Here is a 20,577-nt window from a genome sequence, read left to right as displayed (position 1 = left end):
TTTGATTCTACGACTTTCGGAAGCGCCCTTTCGGCTTACCCTTATTTAGTACCTTGTATAAAATTTAAGGAAAGAGAAATGGCATAAAAAGGCATAACTTTTGAAAATTACCATAAATTCGAGTGGTATTCGGTTGTGACATTCATTTTCTACTGGCTTAATGGCTTTCCTATGTCCAGTTGTGGACGATTTTGAGCTGATTTGCCGATCGTTAGTACCTATTGCATTAGATTTGACTTCATCATAAATAAAGTGGCCTTACCTCGTAGCCTCCTGTGAAATCTCCTTATACAAATGCTCGAAGCGGTATCTGACGAAGGAGATGTTCTGTTTGGTCTCCGAGTCATCCTCTCCTCTGAAGGGAGATACTCCGGACAACATGATGTAGGTCAGCACTCCCAGAGACCAGATGTCTGTCTGAGGGTAGGCCGGCTCGTCGTTTATTATTTCAGGTGCTGTGAAAGAAAGAGGAGAAGTTTATTGTATAACCATCTCGATCGATTTATTTGTTAATTTATACATCTAAATTTGCAGCCGTAAATGCAAGATTCTCACCTTTGTACTCCAGTTCTCCTACAGAAGGTACAGAGGTTCCCAGTTTGGTGACTTTGTGTGCAGATCCGAAGTCGATAATTTTGACCTGAATGGTCCTGACCGAAGACATGACCACGTTGTCGGGTTGCAGGTCCAGGTGGCAGTAGCCCCTCCAGTGAATGTATTGAAGACCGTCCAGGATTTGCGTCACTATAGTCGCTACCATTTGCTCGGTGTAGTCGTGACGGCTTGACAGGTATGTGAGGATGTCTGCCCCCTGCAGTTTCTCCAGAATTAGAGCGGCAATAGGCGCGGCGGGTGCTTGGTACGCGGCTATGAGGTTGGATATCCTCTCGTGCCTCAGTCGTCTTATGCACTCGTATTCCCGTTTCACCATCACTTCCGTCTCCGGTCTGTTTTCTAAGATTTTGGCGACAACGACGTTGTTGTTTGACTTGTCGACTCCCTTGACGGCGATGGAGAACTTGCCTCGCCACAATTCTGAGATGAAGCTATACTTGTCAGTGAAGTTCTCTGAGGAGTCCCATTCGATCGGGCTTTCTTCTGTGTTGTAGTTGAGTTTAGGCCTCTCCTCGTCCAAGACGATGTCCTGTCCGGATTCCGTGATTTGTTGGAGGTGTTTCATCGCCTTGGTGATTTCTAGTTTGGGTGCGCCGGCCGCCTTGGTCTTGACGAGGTGCGTGGGGATGCCCTGGTCGCTCCAGCCGATGCGGTTGCGGGAGGACAGGCGGAACTGGTAGCTGGTGTCGGGTTTCAGGTCTCTTAAGACGAAGAATTCATGGTCGATGTTGTGGGCGACGTCCTTCCACTCGATGCTATCGCCCTCCTTGTACTGCAGTCCGTAGCAGACCACAGGCGAGTTGCCGTCATACTTGGGCTGCTTCCACCGCAGTAGAACTTCAGTATCAGAGGTTTCAGCGGCCGTGGGGCTGTCAGGCGCATCCGGTGTACACGCCTCTACAACTCTGGTCCTAGCAACTGTTTGTCCAACCTTGTTCCGTGCGACCACCTTGTAGTAGCCGATGTCGTGATGCATGGCGGGTTCGAACCTGAGGGTCGATCTGCCTTCTTCGTCTTCGATGATCTTGATGCGGTTACCTTCGGCGATGACCATGTCGTTCTTGAACCATTGCACTGAAGGTTTGGGGTCTCCGACGGCGAAGCAGGAGAGTTGAGCGGGTTCACCTTCCCTGCAAACATGCAAAACAGGGTTTAGATTTAGAAGTTTCTTTCAGACAACAGAATATTTGAACAGTCAATATACAAACCTGATAGGCAATAACTGAGGTTTCTCTCTCAAAAACGGCAGTTGTCCGTCCTTCTTAGACTCCATGAAGGCTTGCGCCTCGGCGTAGCTGTCCAGCCTGGTGCCCAGCTCGTGGCGCAGGCGGCGGATGGTGTAGGACTCGGTGCCGTAGTTGTTGATGCGGTCGCGCCGCTCGTCGTCGATCTCCTCGTCCATTATGTCGGTGAAGCGGCGGCGCTCGCGGATTATGGGCGTCTGGAAATTAGTGATTTAGTCAGTAAAGTTGTTTTTATTTAATTTCAAGGTAGGGACAACCGAAGGAACCGCTTGATTACCCAATCAACTACTGTTTGACGACATTGACGATACTAGTCCATCGTCGTCAATCTTTGTATATTTGTCTCGTCTCGCTTCCTTTATACATTATAGAAGTGACGTAAGAGGCCGTTGTATAATCAAGTGGGTAAGCATAGGGCTAAAACAGGCTAAAAGGATATCTAAATTCAAAATCAATTCATTTATTCACACTACTCACAACATGCACGACATAATTAAACTATTTTCAAAACATTAATTACCTACTGGTATCTGGGTGTATATACCTAACCCTCTAGTGTCATATACTGACCCTGGGATCGTAAGTGTCGTGCACGGCGAGGCTGTAGCCCACGGAGCGGGTGCACGCCACCTTCATGTACTCGCGCAGCCGCACCGGGAAGTAGCTACGTGTGGGTGGTGCTGGTAGCTCTATACGGAGTATACTGACCCTGGGATCGTAAGTGTCGTGCACGGCGAGGCTGTAGCCCACGGAGCGGGTGCACGCCACCTTCATGTACTCGCGCAGCCGCACCGGGAAGTAGCTACGTGTGGGTGGTGCTGGTAGCTCTATACGGAGTATACTGACCCTGGGATCGTAAGTGTCGTGCACGGCGAGGCTGTAGCCCACGGAGCGGGTGCACGCCACCTTCATGTACTCGCGCAGCCGCACCGGGAAGTCCGTGTCGCGGAGCTGGAGCAGGTACGTGTCCGGGCCGTTCTGGTAGCTGGAGAGAAGAGGTTTAATGAAAGTTTAGGTACAAGAAATTAGTATTGGAAGTCAGTTTTGATATTATAATACTAATCTCATAAATTTTCCCGTCACTTTTGAACCTAATGAAGAGTTGCTTCCACTAATACCTTGATTCACTTGATAACGTTTCAAGGCTACATACCTACTTACACAGCCTACACCACATCGTGTTACAGGTGTGGGTGTGGCAAGAATTAATTTGCTAGATTTTTATACGAATATTAATTTGCTGAATCTAAACGCTGCTCTTTACAAATAAAGACCTCCACACCTCAAACTTACATCATTATTCTTTTCCGAACTGAGATAAAAAAATAATGGTACTTACTGACTCTCTGATTTGGCGGAGACCTCCCAGTCGGGGTGCTCCCACTGCTTGAACTTGAGGTCGAAGGGACTGCCCTTGCGGTCGTGGGTGTCGCGCTCCGGGGAACCTGATAACCAACAAACAAGTCGTGTTACGCAAAATGCGTAGTGGCGTCTGTGAATGAACCTAAATATCATTATTTAGACACAAATGCGATTCAAAAGCGATTCTAGATTCAAGACGTTGACATAACAACATCTGAAAGGCTAGCAGGGGCTTATTTAAGAAGTGACAAAAGTTATCTGTCGCGCTCGCTCTTCATGCTGCGCGATGTGAGTGAGCGCGATGCAAAACTTTTGTCACGTCTTGGTAGCCCTGTGGTAGCTCTTCAGATGTGCAACATAAAAAAATAAAATTTCGGTCGAAAGGGTCGGTCGGTCGGAAACAACCGGAACCTCTATATGTAGATATGAGCTGTCGCTATAATATTGTATTTTCTAAGTAGGTAAGTGTTACCTTCCGGGGTGTAGATCTCCCCGGGCGGGTACACCATCTTGGAGGGGTGCTCGAAGGCGCCGCTCAGCGGCCGCCGCCGGAACCACGTGCGACACTGCGCGTTGCTCATCCACTCTCTGAGAGGACGAACATACATGTTATGGTTAAGGTTAAGTTACTGTATCCCATGCTGGGGTGGCTCCACAAAATCACAAATGATAACCATAGAACGGGCCCAAAGATCCATACTCAAGGTAATGCATAAAAAACCCCGAAGATTCTCAACCTTTAGGCTCTTCCAAGAAAGTGGAGTTCTCTCAATCAGGCAATTATTCATCCTTAAAGTCACTTTATCTCAACATCGTAAATCTATCTCTTCTACTGACTACTATGACAGACTCTCTCGTCGGACCTTCAAGCTACCAACTATTCGCACAAATACCAACTTCGCTCACAGATTCAGCAAGTACCTACACCCATCTATATAATAAAATCCAATCTCACATAAATATAAAACTTAACACAATACATGAAGCCAAAAAGAAAACCAAACGATGGCTATCTAGCCTTAACTATGAAGAAACTGAAAAAATATTAAAATCATACCAAACATAGAATAGAATAGACATACTAAACATAATAACTAATATATAGGTAGTTACTTTTCTTCATTGCCTTCCTTACATTTTATTTATATACATAATATAATATATATTATACATACATTTATTATAAATATTAAACATACATAATTATATATATTATACAAATACGATATAACTTCAACATTATTTTATTTTATTTTTCAATTAGGTATCCACATCACACTCTGATTTATAATTTTAACTACATTGATTATTTTTAAATATTGCACTAATTTTTAAGTTTTACCTACTTAAGGTTTTGTTTTTATAGTTTTTAAGAACATTTTTACTTAAATTGAGAAACTGTTTTTATTTTATTTTTGTTTTTGTTTCCTTTATTAACTTTTTTACGTTCGAAGACATGCGTCCTAATAAATGTAAAGTTTGTTTTTGTATAATTTAAATTTCAAATTGTCAAACTACGCCACCTGACTATATTTAAACAAATTGTTAAACTGTTTACTGGCTGTCCACGACACAGGCCTAGCCTAGTGTGGTAGCCCTTGCTATATCACCACCTTTAAATTGTTACCAAACACTGCAACCTATACTTTTTGTATCGTAATCTTAAATTTAAATAAATATTTTTCATTTTCATTTCATTTTCATTTTCATGGAATATATACAAATAGAATAGAATAGAATAGTGGTTCAGGATAACGGGCAGAGTTCTGAACTCTTTCGGAGTTTGTAAGATACTGTATAAATAAGTACAAATGTTTCATATTTAACTCAATGTCGAAAGATGCAGATGCAGCATATACATTTGAGAAGCTGATTGAAGGGGAAATTGTTGTGCCCTCCCGGGTCCATAATGATCGCTCGTTCAAATTATGTTGACATCTTATGTAACAGTAATTATGGAATGCAATAAAAAATAGAATTGAGAAGGGTTCAATAAATTTTGATGATTTATTCTCGGCAGGAGGCCTGGATATAACACACACACATTTCGACCACTCACCTATACAAGCTGTAGTAATTCCTCAACCGATCCAGCGTGAACTGGTACTCGTCCTCATAGATCTTATCCGCCAACGTCAACCACGGGTGGTTCAACGCCGCGTTGACGTCCATCCTCTCATGCACATTGTAGCACAGCAGTTTCGATATGAAGTCTCGGGACTCCACGCTGAAGCGCGACCACCACTCCTCGTCGTGCCAGTCCCAGCGGCCTTGGCGGATGCGGGAGAGGGTTTCCCGGTCGTTCGCGCCGCGGAAGGGTGAGTGACCTGGGGAGGTGGGTTTGGATTTAATATAGGTGGCGTATTATATAGTTAGTAACTTAATGATATACTGCTGAGCATAGTAAGCCTCGGACTAAAGTCACTCAGCGTACCCTTCAGGCAGCACTCGTCCATTGAATGACATAAGCCTCTCCCAGGAAGCGTTAAAGCGTCTTCTATTCTCAAAGTTTCCGACCTTCTTCTTCCAATCACTAACGGCTACATAGCTGTTTAAGTCCGTAGGTCCACCGTATCTACCTCTACGTTTGCTTCTTCGTAATGTTCACTCCATAACGTGGCTTTTAACCTGCATTTTACACCATAAGGCTATTTGCAACCATCCTCACCTCCAAGCAGTATATAAGTGATAATCCCCACACTCCACAGATCAGCACTATACGACACTCCTTCCCCAGCCGCCACCTCCGGAGCCACATACTCCGGGCCTCCATAGTCCAGTGTCGCGTGCTTGCCGAACTGGATGCGGCGGGAGAGGCCGAAGTCGCACAGTTACATCATCAGCCGATGTTGTTCTACTGCTGGATATAGGCATTGCCCGTACAATGCGACTTAGACAGAGGCATATCCCTCCTCAAAACACTGCTTCTTTGACTTCTTATATCCTATGGTCATTTACATCCAACCTCTACCGAATACTGTCTAAAGACGCCGACGTAAATTGCGCCTGTTATTATCAGAACCCGATTATGTACATTGATTTCTTACCTCCAAGCAGTATGTAGGTAATAATCCCCACGCTCCACAGATCAGCACTATACGACACTCCTTCCCCAGCCGCCACCTCTGGAGCCACATACTCCGGGACTCCATAGTCCAGTGTCGCGTGCTTGCCGAACTGGATGCGGTGGGAGAGGCCGAAGTCGCTCAGTGACATCCTCTGTCTAATTTATAATCTAACACTGCTAGACACTGGACTCCCAAACACACAGCTCCGACAGTGACACGTCTATTTCCTTCCTCAAAACAGGCAAAAATCTTTGGCCTCTCTTAACCTACCTGTCAGAAGAAGCCATCGTAAAGTTTGCCCCTTCGTGGACAGATACCAGAACCCAATTTCGAACGCTAAAATAGATTTGTTCAACCCTCACCTCCAAGCAGTATGTAGGTAATAATCCCCACGCTCCACAGATCAGCACTATACGAGACTCCCTCTCCAGCCGCCACCTCCGGAGCCACATACTCCGGGACTCCATAGTCTAGTGTCGCGTGCTTGCCAAACTGGATGCGGCGGGAGAGGCCGAAGTCGCAGATCTTGAGCTCGTCGCTGCCCGCGTGCGAGATTAGCAGCTCGCCGATCTGATGGTGCAAGATAAATAACATTATAAAATGTAAAATTAAATTGGTTAAATGGATATTGTATGAAGGAAAACACCAATAAAGAGAGCATATCATACTTTGATGAGCAGCCAACGGCACGGCCTCTTTATCGGCGCAGATAAATAAACGTTATTATTACTATCGTGGTTTTCGCTAACGGCGCGGATTGGTGATAAACTATTTTATCGACAAACTAATGCAACGGGATCAATCCAAAGATATTAAAATAATTGTAAATTTTTGACATCAATATAAAGGAAATGACAACATTTATTATTTTTGACGACTGGTGTAAAACCATACTATACCTAGAAAATAGAAAACTAACCGTGAGTCCCAGATGCGCGACATTATTGTCGTGCATGTACTTGAGGCCGCGCAGCAGCTGGCGCATGTAGCCGGCGATCTCGCGCTCGGTGCACAGCGAGCTGCGCAGGAGCTTGCCATCACTAGACCTCTTGGAAGTGAAGGATTGAGTACTAACCGTGAGTCCCAAATGCGCCACATTATTGTCGTGCATGTACTTGAGCCCTCGTAACAACTGGCGCATGTAGCCGGCGATCTCGCGCTCGGTGCACAGCGAGCTGCGCAGGAGCTTGTCATCACTAGACCTCTTGGAAGTGAAGGATTGAGTACTAACCGTGAGTCCCAAATGCGCCACATTATTGTCGTGCATGTACTTGAGGCCGCGCAGCAGCTGGCGCATGTAGCCGGCGATCTCGCGCTCGGTGCACAGCGAGCTGCGCAGGAGCTTGTCATCACTAGACCTCTTGGAAGTGAAGGATTGAGTACTAACCGTGAGTCCCAAATGCGCCACATTATTGTCGTGCATGTACTTGAGGCCGCGCAGCAGCTGGCGCATGTAGCCGGCGATCTCGCGCTCGGTGCACAGCGAGCTGCGCAGGAGCTTGTCGCGAACCAGCTCGCCGCCGCCCGCCAGCTCCATCACTAGCGCTGGGGGGAGAGAAGGTTTTAGTGATAGTGAAGAGGAGTTGAAGGTTGGATGAGTAGAATATCCAAGTGTAGTGATGAAGAACGAAATGCAGAGTGACTGATACTACAAAGTAATGTAAGTTTAGATAACACCTAGGTATTTAAACATACTGACGAGAGCATGCTCTGATGATTGATGATGATGATAAAGAAAGATGAATAAGAATGAATAAGAAATACTGACAACAACACAATACGATAAACTCGGGATTAAAATACGTTTTTAAATACCATTGTATATTATAGGCTGTGGGGTAGGTAGATTATTATAGGTAAAATAATTAAAGAATATAATATACCAAACCATTAAAAAGCTGTCTAAAATAAAACAACTATTACTGCCTTGATGCAAAAATACGATACATCGTTATTTTTTCTAACTACGTTTAAGCCTCCTTGTAACTTACTTATTCCTTGTCTATAAAATCCTAACAAAAGAAAATATACAATTAACGTGAAAGTAATACAATGAAAGTATGTAGGTAAATAATTTACAAAATACATACTTACACCATCAGATAAATACTCGTAACTATGCAATTAAAAACTTAAGATAGGATCTGCTGCCGCTACACGGATTCGTTATGGACGCGACGCATTAAACGAATGCGCGTACGCAATCACTGCACCGTATTTATGGCGTTTAACTACTCCGATAACGAACTCGTGTAGTGGCAGCTGGAATACCATAACTCATAAAGACATTAATTTTTATTTACAATTAAATATAATATTCATTCGTCAACTTACCAAGAGTATGGTCGTGTTCGTAGGCGTCATGTAGACGTATAAGATGGCGGTCGTTGAGCATGTTCATGATCTCCAGCTCGTTCTTCATAAAGGGCTTCAGCTCCGAGTGCCCGTGCATGATCTTAGCGGCGTAGTTGCGGCCTAGGGAATGTGAGAGGAATTTATTACTATGTCATCTAAATATACTTCGTGTTCACGGATGATAGTATAGATTAAACCGATTGCTTATTATTCAGGATCATAATAGGTATCAAGAATCGAAATCAAGAGAGTGGAGCTAAATACAAAATATACTTATCTGCAATCTGCAACTCAGTAGGTAAGATACTAAGGCTCCAGTAAAATTTCGATGTGAAATTATGCAAACGTCACATCAAGTGCAACGCAAAGGAAGCAAATACTTTAAGGGTTTTTCCCAATTCTACGTTTAAATTATCGTTAATTACGTAAAAAATCTAAGTATTCATATTACGCCCCCAACCCGCACTAACTAGGCCAGCGAGCGTGGTGGACTAGGCCTAATCCCTTCTTTCATTGGAAGGGGGCCCGTGCCCCAGCAGTGGGTACGTGATTGGTGGTGATGTGCTGTCATTTATATTATAAATAGTGTGTAGTTACCGGACAGTCTCTCGGCGGCGTGGTAGACGACGCCCTGCACGCCGCGGCCGAGCTCGTCGCCGAGGTCGTAGTAGTCGCCGAACGGCTTCGTGCTCGCCTTTATGCGTGGCGGGTGCTCGCGGATTCTGTAGACAAGGGAATTGTAAGACTAATTTGGATGGTAAGGCTAGTTTAGTTAAAATTTTTGCTTCATTATTGAAGAGCACAATCAGGAACATAGGGTATCGAAGTGTCGAACTCCATCTCTCCAGATTTTGTGGTATGCCTTGGACTGACTGTCACATAGTGTAATTATTTTATTTCTTAAGTGAAAAACATTTAAAACAATAGGACCCTTACCATAAAAATTTAAACAGTATTTAACCGTTGTTTAACGCTTTGAAAGGTCTACAAAATCTGTCAAATTTTGTTTTTAACACTTGTCAAACAGTGTTTTAAGTTTTTTGTGGTAGTACAGTAGGTTTCGAAGACTTCACAGGACTTATATACAAAAACGATAGTTCTTTGCCAGCAGTTCTTCTAGAAGTTTATCGAAGCGCTAACCTGTAAGAGTACTCTTCAACACTCTCCTCAATATGCAGCATGGCGGAAGAGCTGACAGCTCCGGCCACATTGGATGCGGAGATGGAGTAGAGCCCCTCGTCCTTCAAGATGGCGTCGTTGATCACCAGGATTGTGGTGTCGGGCTGGATGAACTTGATCTGGAATTGGAAATTTATATTGTTAGACTAGTTTAGCAGGGTTATTTAACAGTGTACCTACCGGATCTTGGCTGATTTATTTGTTCTTAGTTCCGACATGTTGAATCTAAAGACCCTTCCTCTCCGTTACTATTTTCTTTCTAAAGTATATAATGTATCTGTTCCTGCTGCATGAGTCCGTTATCAACGTTATATAAAGCTCACTATGTCGCGATTCGATATAAACGATTTATTGATATTTATTGATTAACAGTTTATTGATATCGATAACGGAACCTTAAGACTGATGGTTGATTGTATGTAACTTAAGTAATGTACCTACCTTAATCCTGGAGCTCTCAGCAAGCGGCTGCCAGTCCTTGTACCACTTGATGTCCGGGTACGGCACTCCAGTCACTCTCGCCTCGATGCGGGCGTTCTTTCTTTCCAACACGACCGTCTCCTCCGGCCGCTTGATGAACACTGGGTACTCGGCGATTTCGAGAGGGACTCGCTGCCGGGCTTGGCCATGCTCGTTGATGGCTACTGCTTCGTAGAAACCGATGTCGCGCTCTAGCATTCTGTGGGTAGATTGGGTAGTTTAGTGAAGTTATGTGTTTTAAATAAGACTAAGAAGTGCATAAATACAAAGCTTCCTTTTAAACCACTATCTAAAAAAACGCATCAAACCCCTTTTGTGTAATTTTAAAGATCTAAGTATAAGTACATACAGGATACAGACAGACGCGAAAAGCTAATTTGCTTTATACTATGTCATATAATTATTTAGTATATTTTATCTTAATCTTCATGACACAAAATTAACCGCGAATCATCAGACTTACTTGTTAATAAACAGCGTAGCCTGTCCATTCCTAGTGTAGCTCCAGTCGTATCTGCCTCCGATCTCAATCTTCTCGTCGTTGAAGTAGTACTCCATCTTGGGCTTGGGGTAGCCGTAGACGAACCAGTAGAGGCTGACGTTGTGTCCTTTGACTCCGTACTGAGGGTCCACTTGGCGGAGGAAGCCTGGCGCTTGGGAGTAGCCGTCGTGCAGGGGACTGGAATAGTAGAAAATTTTATTAACTAAATGGTTATTTAATTCTGCGCAACGATAAGCAACAAAAAACAGCAGGTCGTTGGCAAAATAAACGTATGTTTATGATGAATATGCCTACAAGCTCCAAGACTTATATGGATTTTCTATTAGATAAAGTAACATACGGCACTACAGCAGCACCATCCTTACCGTTCAATATCGAAGTCTTGCGGGAATCGTGCCGAGGAATCCGGTCTGAAGTCAGTGCCAGGTGGTAGATATGGCACGAAGCGAGGCGCAGGTGGTTGCAGCTTGCTGCGGTGCGTGGTGGCGTAGGGGCTCGGGTCCGAGACCCCGAACTTGTTCTCTACGCGGATGCGGAACTTGTAGTCTCTGTGGGGAAGTGGATATTTAATTTAGTATTGGTAGGTAATTAGTGATTGCATGAAGAAGGCCGAAAACTGATTGTTGTTGGAATTCTTCGGAGAAACCTATATGTGCAGTAGCGGATCTTTGGGATACCAAAAACAGTAGGTAGACTTTATACGCCAAGGATAGTAAATAATTTTGTGTTCAGTATTTTTACAACTCACCTGAAAGGCTCCAAGTTGCGGATGTCACAGACACAAGAGCGGAGGCCGGTGCGTGCTGTGAACCAATCACCGTCGGGAAGCTCGCACATTTCCACCTGTTAATAATAATATGCAGTCAATTAATTGCTCTTTTGTGCTCTGTAATATACAAGGAGTTGCAAAAGTGGTAATCTAAGCCCAAAAGGGGTTGCTCAAGGTGTCATAGGTACTGCACATGTTTTTTGATCTAAGACTATTGGAAATTCGCGAAAAAAATTAGGTAGGTACCTATAGCGTGTTGCAAATAGTTGCAATTAATAAATATGTTTATTCGCAACTTTAATACGTATTGATTTTCATGAAGAACTGACCTGATAAGTGACAGGGAACCTCGGCCCGTGCGGCACGGACGGCTTCCACCCGAGCGTCAGATGTCTGTCCGTCATGCGCGCGATGATGGGCCGGTCGGCCAGCGGCATCGGGACGCCGGTCTTCTTCATCTTGTCGAAGTCTGAATACTGGTCGCCGATGGGTTTACGGTTCTCGCGGGGCTCTAGGGCTGTGGGTAGGAGGAAATGTTATGGTTTAATATGAGTAGAAACCGTTGATGATGGAAATCCTACGGGAAGAGGTCTTATAATAGACACAAAGCTAACTGAATTGTAGATTCTAGATTTGTAACATAAGATGCCTTCACTTCATGCCAGTAAGATCTAAGTCTTGTTCTAATAAGTCTTGTTTGTTCAGCAATAAACATAAACATAACATAAAAATTAATACAATTACAATAACAATTACAACTTACTATCATAAGTGAGTTCGGAGGAGCACTGCGCGTGTCCGTGGTCGTTGTAGATGCGGCACGTGTACGTGCCCACGTCCGTCGGCTCCACCTACAGAATAGAATAGAATATAGCTTTATTTCAAAAAACAAACTTAAGATATAAATAATTAAGAAGTCGCCAAAGACTTCAAGAGCTGAAATTATTATTATTATTAATGTTGGAGGCCAACATCCACTTCGGGTCGCTGAGCCAGAAAAGTAAGCTATGCGAGAGACCGCGCGTCAATGTTAATGTAACTAAAATAGAACGTCCATAGTTAAAGGTTAAACATACATCCCACAAGACCAAGGGCACAAACCTGGCTGATGGTGAGCCGCAGCAGGCCCGTGCTCTCCTTGTCCATGCGGATGCGCTCGCACGGGAACATGCGGTCGCCGTTGCGGTACCTGAAGGAAGCATATCAGCTGTAATTTTTAAAAGATCAATGGTGGTTGCACCTGTTGTAATGCCAATTTTAATAAAAAAAATAGTTACAGACAGCATGTGCTGCCAATAAACTGCCTTGTTATTGGCGGTGTTTAGTTTTAAGTTAAATTGAATATATTTTGTTCTGAATAAATAAAATCATTCAACCAATGTCAAAAAGCTTAGTAAACCGTAGCTCTACAAAGAACCACTTTTCCAACTTTTACCAAACACCACAAGTCAGTAGGACCTAGTTGATGGATATGGTTTGATAGAAGGTCTCGGAAATAGTGTTATGGCGCTCATTAGGAGAGTACGCTGTGCGTACGTTTTTTCCAACAGTAGACTTCAAGGGAGTAGCTTCAATACACACATCATCTAGCTAGCAGTAGCTAGGTTTTACGCGCGGTGCACAATGGGCTCACCACTCAACATCATTCGACATCAACTGGGCTCCCACGATCGTTGGCAGTTAACCGCCGGTAGGTCCTTTATCCAGCAGTAAACTTCGAAGGAGTAGCGTCAGTACTCAAAACACCGCCATCCTTATTGACAGTTTGCTACTTTCGCCCTAAGGCATAAGGTTCACAATGGGCTCACCACTCGACGTCGGGCTCGGGGCTGCCGGCGGCGCAGGCGGTGAACTTGGCGCTCATGCCGCGGTACACCTCCGTGTCGCCGATCTTTTTCAGGAAGTATGGGGGCTCCATCTTCTGACGCTTGCGACTGTGGAGTGGGAGGTTGAAAATTAAAACTTAGTTAAACTGTTATTGACCTGACTGGTTTGTCCGTTATAGGCGTCCCAGGCGGTCAGATAAATTTTCAATTTAAGTAATTTGTTATAAACATTATATAGCACAAACGTGACTTATTAGCTAGCTTATATCGATTCATAGTAAAGGTAAGACTTTCTATAAGACCGCATCCTGCGTCACTAACGTCACAATAGTAACTAATATTCAACCACAATAGTTTTACTGCGTTTGAACATTATTCACAGTCACTACGTTAGCGACGAAGCACGCTTTGCTCTTTTCGGAAGCCTTCTTTAAAGGCATCTTCCATTCTCCGCCAAGACTGACTAATTTACTATATCCAGTGACTTTTCTTTCTAAAGCTAGTCATACTCACATGGTATCAACAACCTCCAGCTGTGCCGCGCAGGAGTCCTCCCCCTCACGGTTGCGCGCCACGCAGCTGTATTTGCCGGAGTCTTCTGGCTTCACGTCACGCACGTATAGACACACCTGGATGGGAAATGGGGTGTTGTGAACTGTTGTTGTTTAGTGAGGAGGTCAGATAGCTCATGTTCATCTATTCGCTTTTTCAGTCCAGTGTTAGAATTCTTATTTTTTATAGGTTTAGACCACCTTCGGTCGGTGTACCTCAGACAGGTAATTTAGGGGCCTGCAGAAATAGTGCATTAGAAGCACCTTGGTTTAGGCCACTGGACACTGGATCAATACTGCGATAAATAAAAATAAGTGCCATTTCATCACAAGTACTAAGACTTTGGTGTGATGGTCCTAAGGGCATAATGTATACAGCGGCAGCCGTTATCATATTATTATCTAAAGCATATACTCACAGCGTCACCATCCCTCTTGATGTGGTACTTCTCCCCCTCCCTCACGGGCTGACCGTCCTTGAGCCACGTGATGTCGGGCGCGGGCACGCCCTGCACTCGAGCCGGGAACTTCGCGTCGAACGTCGGCAGCTGAGAGCGATTCAGCAGTTAGGGATTTGTAGAGTTGACAATGAGAGTGAAAAAAAATAATAATGAAAGAAATAAAAATACAATTTTGACCAAAAAAGAGGTAAAAGCTATGAAAATCTGGTGGCTCCATCAAATAATATGAAAATCCTTCAGGACTTTCATAGGTAGTAGTAGTAGTAACAGGTAGCTATCGACATTTTCACGTTTTTATGACATTCTCTTTTATTCAAGGAACCTACTTTATTCCAATCTATGCTCAATTAAAACCATATTTTGTCGTATTGGGCTTTTCACCAAGGCAAGAAAAATCTACTCGCTCCGATTAAGTTTGCGTAAATTGAAGTGCAGGTACCTAAATACTTCATTAATTCCCCCTCACCTGCTGCAGATCGGTGAATTTCTGCGAGAAGCTGGGCGGCTGGTACACCTTCCTCACGGCGACGGTGGCGGACGACTCGTCTTCACCGAGCGGGTTCACCAGCTTCACCGAGTACACTCCCGCGTGGGACATGGCGCACGGGCTGATTTCTAGGCCCACCTGGAACGGGTATGATTATGGTTGAATATGAGATAGGGCATGATTTATTTGCAGCTTGTGGGTTTTGTTTTGTAGCAGTGAGTCTGTCTTAGTGTACAAATGCTTTATTTATATGCCTCTAACGGCTCTAACAAGGTATACATAAGAAACAAGCTCAGAAAGTTGTGATTTGGGCCGCTAGACGTTCTTGTCCATGATGTCCATGATCCATGCTTGAGAATATAGGTAATATTCAGGCAACCAGATGGCGCGGTGGATAGGTATTAGAATAGGCTGGTAAACATTTGCGAAGCCGGATACAGCAATGCATCTTATCATATCCCTCAAGGAAGCACAGTGGCAAGAATGTTTTTTAATGCCCCTAGACAACCCCGGAGGTTACGTTTAGACAACTAAGGGAGCCTTATTATTACTAGTGTCCTATCACTCACCCTGTTCCCATGGCACACTATAGACACGTCGTCGGCCTGCACTAGCGGCACCCCGTCCTTGGTCCAGGTGACGTCGGGCACGGGGTTGCCCACGTAGGCTGCCCCCAACGCTAGAGGTTGACCTTCCTCCGCCGTCATGTCGCGGAGGCCGTGGATGAGTTGCGGACGCTCTTGTGGTACGGAGTCGTCGGTGCGACCTGGATAAGGGTAGAGTATTTGTGGTTAATTCAATTCAAGTTTAAAATGTCTTCAATTCAGCCAATAGCTTTCTGCTGCAAAGAAAAGAGTGCCATCATTCTGGATGCCGTCGCCTTTCACATTCAACTACTATCTGACTGATGTCATTTATATACTGTAATGTAGTAACGGTAAAAGCCAGACGTCACTTATGTCTTTAAAATAAACATAAGTTTAGGTCGCCAGGTTTAGCAAATTCTCACCTAGCCCATAGTGATTGCATAGTCATTACCTAGCATTTATTTATCCATTGCACAATATACAGCAAAACAGAAATAATAAGTGACACAACTAACCAGCAACACTAAGCTGCGCCTTGCTAGCAACCTCTACCTTGTCGCACCGCCACCACGGCGTATTCTCCCGCGTCCGCCGCAGTTGCCTTGTGTATGAGCAGGGCTTGGGACCCGTCTGGCTTGGAGATCACTTGGAGTTTCGGGCCGTGGGTAAATTTCACCAAATGGTTTTTATCGGCATAACGTCTTCGCAAAACCTATGTTACCCAGCTTACCCTATATATTCTAGGAGATACATATTTATAGTCCTTGTCTAAAGTACACAATTTTAGTACACCTCGCTTTAGCCGTAATTATGTCCAAAAACTTACCAGCAACACTAAGCTGCGCCTTGCTAGCCACTTCTCCCTTGTCATTGACCGCCACCACGGCATACTCTCCAGCGTCCGCCGCAGTCGCCTTGTCTATGAGCAGGGCTTGGGAGCCGTCCGGCTTGGAGACGATCTGGAGGTGAGTGCCGTCGGGCACGATCTCCTTGCCGTTGTGGGTCCTGAGGAGATTATATTGTCAGTGAAACGACCTATTGATATAGAATAGATAAGACCATTAAGAAAAAAAAAAAAGAAGAAAATTGCGTAATCGCATTCGCCATTTACTTTATTAATTGTCCATGTACATTTTTTGAGCTGGATTTTATCAGTGAAGTACTCGAAATTACACAGGCGTTAAACAATACAGTTCGAACTGTATCTATTCAAACTTCTGTTTTTTTTAAAAGTTAAGTCTTAGATTTGTACGTACCACTTGATGGTGGGGGGCGGGTGTCCCAGCACCTTGACCTCGAGGCGCGCGGGGAAGCCCTCGATGACGGTGGCTGGCTGCAGCTCCGCGATGAACGCCGGCTTCTTCTCACGCTGGGACACTTCCACTGTGGCCTGGAAATAAATGTGATACTTTGTGATTAAATATTCATTTGATTTATGAAGGTTTGTCTGCGCCATTATAGGACCGCTACGATGCTACGCCGTAGCTGCTACGTCGTAGCAAAATGGCGTAGGCTTAAAAATGTTACACAAGAGTGAAATACTATAACAAATCTGGTGGACTGGAGTTTCGCCTCGTTAGTTTTGTTGTATGGCTATGCAAAGGTTTCAAAAGCTTTTTCGTGGTAATTATAAGATAAGAAAATTATACGTTACCACTTAAGTAAATACCGAACATTTCGCTTTTTATTTGGTTCAAATAATGTTAATAAAAATAGTCTCACCTTCGACTGCACTTCTCCCAGCTTGTTGGCAACAGTTAGTGAATACACCCCGGCGTCCTCGGGCCGACACGCGTCGATGCTGAGCCCTATGAGCCCGCCCGGCTGGTTGATGAAGTTCACAGCTTGCGATGGACGGATCGGGACGCCTGCAGATAGGAAATATAAAGAAACAAATGATAAAATTCGTTACTGATGGATGGACAAAAACAGGGATTTCTACATATCAAAGTTACTAGCTTTGGGATCTTTGCTTGGACCTGAATAATTCCAGTATCGTTGAGTCAGTAAATAATATACAGAGGAACTGACGCTATTCTGTCTAGCTGATTGTTATACCACGGTGACAAACCCTAGACCAGCTGTTGTGTTTGTCATAGACACACAAAAAGGAATAAAAGGAAATAATATGACTCACCGTCCTTGAACCACTTGACCTCGGGCGCGGGGTAGGCCATGATGGTGGCCTGCAGCTTCAGCGGCTGCCCCACCGTCGTCTTCTGGTCCTCCAGGTCCTGGCTGAAGGATGGCTTGCGGGGTGTCGCTGGAGGAAAATAAAGATAATAATGTAGTTTTACAATACCATGGGAGATTGAAAGCAAGATTTGAATAATATTGTGAATGAATATAATTTGAATTGGACCATAGATAACGTAACGGACGGCAACGTTAAATCGAGACAAATGAGAAGGTTTGAACTATTATGTTCTGGTATAATTATTATTATGTTGGTTGCAAATAGACTAAATTTACATAGATATAAAGTCGCTGAAATGTTCAATGTTGAAATGAACAGAACGAAACTGAAATTAGAATGCCTGACAAATGACTGCGGCTCAGCATTATATTGTCGGTAAATAGTGATTTATAGACTCACGGTTAACAGCGACAGCACAAAGCGCCGTGTAATCCCCGTTAGGGTTGCTAATCTGCAGCTTGTAGGCGCCGCAGTCTGTGGGCGCCGCGTGCTCGATGCTCAGCTTCACCGTGCCATCAGGGAGGTGGACCTGGGTGATGCGGGGGTCCGTCTTGGGGATCTCGATTCCGTCTTTGAACCTGGGAGGAAGATTGCGATCTTTATAGACCTACGTGCTACGACAGGCTACGATGCTACGAGCTACGCCGTAGTCGCTACGACGTAGCAATATGGCGTAGGCTTCTAATAATTATGTTGCGAAAAGGCAACACAAAATGGATGATGTAAGATTGGATAAAATGTCTGCCGGGCTGAACTAAACTTGGTTATATTTTTTGTAACTAGAACACGATACTGGTAGTGATCGTCAAATTTTATCTCCACTTATTCACTGACGAAACTATACTTGATACATCATTCAAGGATTATAGCTGAAAACCAGCGCTATGGTATGGTGTAGTATATCTGCCATAGCATCAAGCTGAGCTAGAACCCATTTCGGCACCGAGAAGCAACATTCATGCTCATTTCATGTTAGAAGTAAATAATTTTTCATTCTTTCTTTCATTCGAAAAGTGAAAATTTAACACGAATTTGTATAGAGCGGGAGAATCATGCGAATTTGCGTTTACTTTTAACTTATCAAACAGCGTGACAAACTCTCACTACTCTCCTCTAACTCTTAAAAATCTCACCAAGTAGCGGTAGGTCTCGGGCTGCCCTGCAGTTTAGCGGTCAGCAGTATGGGCTCGCCCTCGTCCACATCCTTCTGTCTCTCCAGCTTGTGCGTGAACCCGGGCGTGCTCTGGTCCAGAGAGATGACGGCTTCGCAGACCGCCTCGCTGACTAGGTTGGTGGCGCGGACCATGTACTGTAATGAAGGTTAGGTGTGGTTTTAAGAATGTTCTAAAAAGTTAATAAAAGTAATTATGTTTATTCATTGTACAAAAATATATTATGGACTGTGTCATTATTTTAAAAAGTAATCGGAAAGGGTCCTTTGTCTTAAAAATTGATCGGAGGAAAAAACTCTTGAATCTGGATTTTAGGGCTAGCCAGATGTTTTTTTTAAGTGTGGTTCATAACGGTAGCAGCTTTTACCATAGCTCTCAACAGACAACTTTATACCAGTGTATGGCATTCGACACTTCGGAGTTTCCTGTCTAATCAAAAAGACAGATTCACCCTTCAATTAATATACTTCTCTAAAAACAAAAACTTCCTCTAACCTTTCCAGCATCCCCAGCGCAGAACTCCTTGATCTCGAGCTGGCTGTCGACCTGGCCGGCCACCTCCGTGGTCACCTGGTGCCTCTCGTCATCAGTAACCAGCTCCCCCTCACGGTACCACGAGATGTCGGGCTTGGGCACTCCGTCCGCGCGCACCTTGAGGGTGCATGTGTCGAAGTCTTTGACCGCTTGTTTTTGCAGAGGTTTGGTGAAGACTGGCTCGCCAGCTGAGGGGGGAATGGAAGAAAGTTTTATAATACATAGCTACAGATTTTTTTCATCTTTGTAAGAAACTGAATAGATGCAAAAACAACAATACGGCTCGCGATTGCGACCTATCACGTGAGCACAATGTACAGCAAAAGGCGGGTGACTCGCTTGCCTGTCACCTCTGACTACCCCTTCGGGGATTACAGCCGTGAGCATAATATGTATGTATGAATATATAGTTGCATTTCGTTGATTCTAGACACATAACGCCATCCTGTCATCATTACAATACCTGTCCTGCTAACGGAATATATTTTTTACATTATTATATGCGTTTTATATTTATATGCTTTTGCAACGCATTAATTATAATGTTGAGTATAATTTAACTATCTCCTGGTCAATGACTCATAAATTGATCAACTTACTCAGAATAGACAGCGTAGCGTTCTTCGACGTCTCTCCCAGCTCGTTCTTGGCGGTGAGCGTGTAGACGCCCCCGTCGGCGATCTCCACCTTCTTCACGGTCAGCTTGAAGGTCTCCGTGAGCCGGTCCTCCACGATCTCCAGGTTGGAAGAGGACGAGGGCAGCACCTGCACGCCGTCCTTGATCCTGGGGGGGACAAACCGAATGAGATTATTAAGAACTACCCACTTGGTAAAATAATGTTTGTTCGACCTAGAAAACACAGAGAATTGTGATATCTATTCCCAACTGCTACATATTTATGTAGGTACAAGAAAACCACTTATTTTTTACATAAGTACTTACATAAAATAAAAACCAATGGTATAAAATTTACAAGCTGAAGCCCCGATCATGTCTACCACAGATTAGAGGATAGACCAATAATTCTCCAGTGGAGACCACGAGCCACGAGATAATGTAACGTTGGAGGAAACTAACCTCTGGGTGCCTCTGGTTAGTTAGTCACGTTACTGTTACAGATGAGGATTGCCAAGCACAAAGTATTGTTGTGCCGCTTGTGAAAGCCAATGGTGTGATAGGTACATAAA

At 44.2% G+C, this 20,577-nt stretch overlaps 1 protein-coding gene across 1 annotated transcript in view; it reads right to left on the bottom strand.

The window, feature by feature from the left end:
* Positions 1–20,577, bottom strand: part of LOC105382253 (obscurin) — a 71,605-nt gene that overhangs the window by 1,165 nt on the left and 49,863 nt on the right. Inside the window, exons 32-63 of the mRNA XM_048633413.1 lie at positions 19,989–20,173; positions 19,351–19,577; positions 18,817–18,992; positions 18,083–18,261; positions 17,624–17,749; positions 17,209–17,354; positions 16,743–16,876; positions 16,313–16,491; positions 15,469–15,665; positions 14,879–15,037; positions 14,371–14,499; positions 13,914–14,029; positions 13,383–13,508; positions 12,676–12,763; positions 12,338–12,425; positions 11,904–12,091; positions 11,554–11,648; positions 11,171–11,353; positions 10,767–10,982; positions 10,265–10,502; positions 9,785–9,942; positions 9,242–9,366; positions 8,624–8,764; positions 7,677–7,834; positions 6,652–6,859; positions 5,281–5,548; positions 3,694–3,809; positions 3,199–3,304; positions 2,706–2,844; positions 1,824–2,056; positions 556–1,745; positions 263–455 (exon numbers count right to left, since the gene is read on the bottom strand). Coding sequence (XP_048489370.1) covers positions 263–455; positions 556–1,745; positions 1,824–2,056; positions 2,706–2,844; positions 3,199–3,304; positions 3,694–3,809; positions 5,281–5,548; positions 6,652–6,859; positions 7,677–7,834; positions 8,624–8,764; positions 9,242–9,366; positions 9,785–9,942; positions 10,265–10,502; positions 10,767–10,982; positions 11,171–11,353; positions 11,554–11,648; positions 11,904–12,091; positions 12,338–12,425; positions 12,676–12,763; positions 13,383–13,508; positions 13,914–14,029; positions 14,371–14,499; positions 14,879–15,037; positions 15,469–15,665; positions 16,313–16,491; positions 16,743–16,876; positions 17,209–17,354; positions 17,624–17,749; positions 18,083–18,261; positions 18,817–18,992; positions 19,351–19,577; positions 19,989–20,173 — 6,210 coding nt within the window. The remainder of the gene's footprint in view (positions 1–262; positions 456–555; positions 1,746–1,823; positions 2,057–2,705; positions 2,845–3,198; positions 3,305–3,693; positions 3,810–5,280; positions 5,549–6,651; positions 6,860–7,676; positions 7,835–8,623; positions 8,765–9,241; positions 9,367–9,784; positions 9,943–10,264; positions 10,503–10,766; positions 10,983–11,170; positions 11,354–11,553; positions 11,649–11,903; positions 12,092–12,337; positions 12,426–12,675; positions 12,764–13,382; positions 13,509–13,913; positions 14,030–14,370; positions 14,500–14,878; positions 15,038–15,468; positions 15,666–16,312; positions 16,492–16,742; positions 16,877–17,208; positions 17,355–17,623; positions 17,750–18,082; positions 18,262–18,816; positions 18,993–19,350; positions 19,578–19,988; positions 20,174–20,577) is intronic.

This window comes from Plutella xylostella, chromosome 5 (genome assembly GCF_932276165.1).
Source record: "Plutella xylostella chromosome 5, ilPluXylo3.1, whole genome shotgun sequence".
In the NCBI taxonomy this organism is placed as follows: Eukaryota; Metazoa; Arthropoda; class Insecta; order Lepidoptera; family Plutellidae; genus Plutella; species Plutella xylostella.
This window is presented reverse-complemented; position numbering and strand designations above follow the sequence as displayed.